General features: G+C 38.0%; 1 protein-coding gene across 1 annotated transcript in view; it reads left to right on the plus strand.

Annotated features, from left to right (window-relative positions):
* NUP133 (nucleoporin 133kDa) overlaps nucleotides 1–4,290 on the plus strand; it is a 30,836-nt gene extending 26,546 nt beyond the window's left edge. The window contains exons 23-25 of the mRNA XM_010135729.1: nucleotides 1,360–1,424; nucleotides 3,760–3,848; nucleotides 4,123–4,290. Coding sequence (XP_010134031.1) covers nucleotides 1,360–1,424; nucleotides 3,760–3,848; nucleotides 4,123–4,259 — 291 coding nt within the window. The 3' untranslated portion in view covers nucleotides 4,260–4,290. The remainder of the gene's footprint in view (nucleotides 1–1,359; nucleotides 1,425–3,759; nucleotides 3,849–4,122) is intronic.
* The last annotated feature ends 1,852 nt before the right edge of the window (nucleotides 4,291–6,142 follow it).

A 6,142-nucleotide genomic window follows, 5' to 3' on the forward strand; every position in this document is an offset into this window, starting at 1 on the left:
CCTGCTGGGACGGGCAGGGCTCCAAGTTAAAAGCCTCTCTGTAGTAGTGTTTTGTAAACACCACTGTGCTGTTTTGTGGGTCTTCAGTGACTTTGGTTTGATAATTATAAATATGCTTATAACTAAATTGTTTTAAATTCATATTAAATTGTTTTAATTGCATTTCTTTTAATGAATTTTCTTTTGAATAACATGTTTTTACTGTTAATAACCTTTTTTGCTTTATGTATGAATACATTTACTTGTGTTTAGAACTATATTATAGTGTGTGTCCTGAGGAAAGGTTATTACTGCTTAGAGTACCATGTTACTCTCAGTTACTTCTCTTTAGTTTAAAAAGAAAATCCAATGCTTTTTTCCTAACTTCCCCCTTCCTTTTTACAACATAAATAGTCTAATATTTTGCAGTAAAATAAGCTTGAGTGAAATAATTTGGGTCTCTTTTAAATTGGTTTTCCTCTTAAATTTTGTCAACACAGTTCATGAACACTGAGACAACTGTGGTGGGTTTTGTACATCTAAATAAAATAAATGTCACTCTAAACATGGTATTTCAAAATTATTTTTTGCTTACATATTTGAGTCTCTATTCAGCACGTACTAGAGATGGTAAAAAACTAACTAGTTGCTAAAAAACTAGCTGTTCCCTAGTTTTCCCCGCTTTTCTCTTGCAAAAGCGTAGCGTCGAGACTCATCCTCTTGATTCAAGGCTTCTAAATCAAGTGTTCATAGCTTGTTTTCTCTCGTGAGGGAAGTTTGAAGTAGGTGTGATGCTTTGGGATGTTGAGAGGTGTTAAAACTACACAACCTTTTTTCTGACATATTTTAAAAGGAGCTCTGACACCAATTATCTCAAAGTTTCTGTGCAATGATGGGACTGCCCTTTCCAAGACAAATACGTGTCTTTGAAGACTTTTACTAGTATGTTCATAAACCACATGTCCTAATGGGGGCACTAATGCATACTAGTTAGCTTGGTCATGCTGAAAAAAGAGCTTTGCCTTCAGTCACCGTTTAGCACATGTTAAAATAAAACTTGCCTAAAATACAATGGTTTACAAATTGGTATTTGCTCGTGTACTTCAAAAAATGCCTTTTTTCAAATGGAGGTAGTTGGTCTTCAGCAGTTGTGTGGTGATGCAGAAAGTCTGAGCCATGTTTTCAAATGGAAAAGAACAGTCATTGGTGTTTCAACAGTCCAGTCAGGTCATCTGTAAAAAGAGCATTTGTTTAAAAACAATGTTCAGGAATTGAAGAATCTAATCCATTGGTACAATCTGTGTGACAGAGTGAGTATTTCTTTTAAAAAAAAAATAGAAATTTTAACTTGCCTGTATTTTCTCCTTATATGAATTGAAGGAAGAGGAAGTGGATGTGAACAATCTTAAACTTAAAATTCTCTGTAAGGCTCTCCAAAGAGATGGGTAAGTCCAATATCAGTATAAATTACTGGGGAGTATACGTAACATAGCCTTTCCAGGCTTACATAGGAGAATACCAATCTCTAGCTCACTGAAAAGACTGAATTTCATAGTATAAGGCTAGGGAAGTATAAAGTATGTGATCTGAACATGTCGTATTTGTAATATGCACCCCCAACAAAAAAACCCGTCAGACTTTGCTTAGCTCGCTGGCAGCCTACCACGCATTCTCAGCACCTGAGACAGAAATGTAGCTGTGCATCTTTCCCTCTGGAACCCATTGCAAAGGTAAAAGAAATGACTAGTGCTGAAACTTTTTTCCTTTGAAGCATCTCCAGCAGAAACTTAAGAGCAACATCTTCTGAGATCGCTCCTGTGAACTTTTATTTCACTTATTTTTTGGCCATTGAGCCACATTAAGTTTGCAGCTTTAGCTCAGAAAAGATCACATTCTTTCCTGTAAGCGATCAAAGCCTTAAGAACTGCCTAAAAGAGCCACTGTTATGGATGTTCAACACCAAGTACAGGCTTTGGTTAGAAGAATCTTCTCATCAAACAGTGGTACTGTTCTCTCCCAGGTTAAATAACTCAAATGGCATTTCTTACCTTTCCTTTCTAATTTTCATGAGTTACTCAGCTTTTCTAACTGCCATCCACGTTCCTAAGAAAAGATGAGGCGAGAATGCGTTCCAAATGTACTGTGCCATTTGTGATTAAAGTGGAAATAAGCAGCATTTGGATTCCCATTTATGCATAGGATAGGCTCCAAAGGACAGCAGTCTGTAGCAAATAAATTCCTAGTTGCATGACTAAGCTATTGTCACATGTGACACAAATAATATGCAGAAACGGGTTCATTCTATTCCAAATGTTTTCTTCCCTTCCTTTTATTTTCAAGATAGAAGACTCCAGAACTCCTACATGGCACTAGTCCAGCAATTGGTTTATGTCCTATCTAACCTGGGCCGAGAACAGAGTTTTGGGCCTAGTACTTAAACTATTCAAACCGTGGATAAAGCTGACAAGATTTTGCCCACTGTACTAGCTAACCAGGTGCAATTTGAGATCAGTCTGCACTGAATACCGTTTAGAAAACTTGTTGTCCCAGCTGAGTTTCTAGTCCAGCAAGGCTTACAAAGAGGCTGTTTGCTCTTTCAAAAGATGCAGTGTTAACTTCCGTCTGTGTGCAAAAGTAAGCGTTTGACACGTTACAGTACCTGCTTTGCCTGCTTTTAAGGATGGCATCTGTTTTTTAGCTTAACAGCTACAGACAGTGGTAAGGCTCTTGGGTAAAATGGAGAGCCTCAGTGAGCGTGCTCCTGATGTTCTGGTAGGGTCCTCACTATTCTCCTCTGTGCCTGAGTCACTTCTTTCCTCAAATCCTGCTGCCCCTTCCCTCACATTGTTCCCAGTAGTATTAAAGATGAAATCCTGAAGTTCGGGAGTTTAAGTGACGTCCCGAGTAAAACCCTGGTTTCAGTGAAGTGCAGAGGATTTGTCAGTGATAGCTTCTGGGAGCCAGGTCCAGATCTGTTGCAAGCATGCCCTATTGGCCCAAAGGGGTTCGTGTTGGTTTAGGGAGTGATAGGAGAACTGGTTTTGTCTGGTGGTTTAATGCATGGAAGAGGAGATTTTAACAACTGAAAAGTTAGAACCACAGCAACAGGAGTTAGGTTGGTGTTGTCTTAAAACTGCTATGCATAAAGCTCTGCAAGGATGAAAAATTGTCATTTAAAACAATCTTTCTCTTAGAGGAACCTGTTGGTGTTTTCTTATCACAGATGAGATTATCACATAGGAGACAAACTGTACTTGTTTTGTGTCTGCTGTTACAGGCCTGCAGCCAAGATTTTAAATTAATTTTCCCTTCTTCCTTTTCTTGGTGTTTGCTTTTTTGTTTTGTTTTTGTTTTTTCAAATATATTAGCACATTGCTGCTCTGGCTTTATTCCACCAGAAAATAAATCTAATTTTATAATCTCAATTATAAAATATGATTACTGAGAATAGGTAATTCTTACCTCAATTGATTATTTCTTTGATAAAATAAAAAATATTACAGGGTTTTTTAACAGTTTAGAAGACAGGAAGCATTTCTATTGTGCTGTGAACTAGAGTTTGTTGTAGTAGTGCAATTGTACTGAAGTTTTACTCTTGGAATAAAGAATAGTTAACACAGGATAGGAAAAAAAATCTGTTTGAGCTGTAGCCAAGCACATAACATTTATGTGAGAACATGTATTAATCACCTCTGGTAATTTATCAAATTTCCTGCACGGTGTTTGTTTTTATTTGTTTTCATCTGTGCAATTTTGTCCACATTCTTCTTTGACTTGCAGATGGTCCAGTTCAGATGGTAAAGATGATCCAATTGAAGCTTCTAGAGATAGTATATTTGTGAAAATTTTACAAAAACTATTAAAAGAAGGTAAAGTGTCATTACATATAATTAAAATTTTTGAAATTGTTTAGTCATTTCAAAAGCTGACAGTCATACAGAAGTAGCATTAATAAAACTCAGTTTTATAGGCTAGTTAAGCTTTATTGTATTTCTTGACATGTGTAATAGCATTAGATCTTCTCAATTCCAAAAGAGTAATTTAACTCTGAGGCGGGCATAGGTGTTTATTTAAAACTGATCTTAACTGCTGAAGCAAAGTACTTTTATCAGTGCTGTAATAAAAGGGGTTTTTGTGTTGTAGGTGTTCAGTTAAGCGAGTATCTTCCGGAGGTGAAGGATTTGCTGCAAGCAGATGAACTTGGCAACTTGAAATATAATTCTTACTTTGAATTTGTGTTAAAAGCAAACTATGAGCTCTATGTTCAGGGACAAGCATGATTCTCACTGGTTTTTACGTATTTTTTCTAAAAAAAACTGTAAAATTCATTTATGTTCTGTTCGGGTTTTTGCTAAAACTTTGTAATAAAATCTACATGACTAATATGCTTGGTCATAAATTTATAGACACTTTAGTCAGGCGAGACAGAGGTGTATTTTCAGGCAGAAGAAAAATAAAGTTTTCGTTTTTTGTGCCTTCCATAAACTTGCTGTTTCATTTTGTCTTCATTCGTATGACTCTGGCCTGAGACTCACAGACAGACACACAGGGTAAAATGTGGGACCTGCTGCAGAAGGTAGAAACTTTTACTCTCACTTTACTGGGGCTGTGATTTCAGTTCAGAGAACATCCTGAAAACATGAATGCTGGGTGACTGTGTAGCTTACGTAAAATAATTATTATTCTATAAGATAACTCTGCTCTCTCTTTGTACAACCCTTTGCTGTAGGAACTAAGTAATTTCAATTTTGCATTAAAGATTACTGGCACAAAAAGGAAAACTGGCTTGTCACTGGTCACTCAGCTTGTCTGTGACAGGAATAAAGTCCTTTGGTCCAGTAAATATACCCTTGTTTCCATTTACATCTGTAATATTACACTTTTTCAAAACATGTCAGTATTTTGTCTATTCAACTCTCATTTAAGTTATGTCCAGATTGCTGGAACACATGTGAAAATGAGATCAGCAGCTCCCCGTGCAGTCATTCACAGCAAGTGCCTGGACACAAAGCAGTTGTGGAAGTGTGGGAGTCCAGCACTATCTTCCTCACTCGGTGACTTGTTCTACTAGTTGATGCTACAATTTGTTTTTTCCCTGCACTGTCCCAGTTAGTAATCTCTGACCGGGCATAAAAAAATCCATATAACTTTTGACTTTTAATTATTCCAATTGGCAACAGATTTTAATCTTTATATAAAAGTTACTTCCATCTGACACATTGTACCTTTCTCTTGCTCAGAGAGTGAATGCAGAGCAACTTGCATGCCCTTATGTTTTACTTGTCTGGCTCGATGCCTGCTGCCACAACTTGATCCAACAGCTGAGAAGGTCAAAAGTTACATTTGCTGAAGAGAATCCAGTTTCTCGTTTTAAAAGCACATCTCCCCTTCTGTGGCTTCCCCTCCTCCCTGTACTAATACAGTAAGCAGGACTGAGAGTCTGAACATGTTTGGAAGAATAGATTTATCTAGAGAGGGTCTAACTAATATGGGAAAGAAATGCACTAGCAGTCATCTTCTAAGATAGTTCAAAGAAGCGCACTTTGCTCTTCTGCAGCCTTGCATGGCTGGGAGGAAGAGGGGTGGGACTAATTCGCAGCTATGGCTTCAGAGGGGTGAGTTGTTTAAAGCCTTAGAAGAACTTCACATGCTTGCTTAAATGTCACTTTAGACGTGGTTTCACACCATTGATAAACTTACCATGCTGGGAGAAGAGGAATAATCTAACAAATGATTGATAATCCCTGCCAAAATATGTTTTACCTGAACTCTTACTAGACTTCCAAATTCCGCTCGAAGAGGAATCTCATTAACTGACTGTTCACAGCAGATCACTTTGAGTATCCCTCATCCCTTCCTAGACTGTTGACCACCTGTATTGTGTCAGGAGCGGCAGGGCGAGCCCAGGGAAGCTTGCTCCAGAAGCTGGCATTTCTGTTGGTCCTTGGCTTATCTACCCGTGTTGAAGCGTCTAGCTTTCCTGCGGGGATAGGTTTATGCCGGTTGGTGTAAAAGCGTTCTCCAGGATCTCAGGAAAGGATCAGCCGTGCAGGCTTCACAGCTGATGTTTTATTCCATTGCTGGGTCGGGAGGCATTTGGCATTTGTACAATGGCTTTCCATCTGACTATTGCCAAAACAGAAGGCTACAGGCAATGAGTTTA

Source organism: Buceros rhinoceros, unplaced genomic scaffold (assembly GCF_000710305.1).
Source record: "Buceros rhinoceros silvestris isolate BGI_N320 unplaced genomic scaffold, ASM71030v1 scaffold43834, whole genome shotgun sequence".
Classification (NCBI taxonomy): Eukaryota; Metazoa; Chordata; class Aves; order Bucerotiformes; family Bucerotidae; genus Buceros; species Buceros rhinoceros.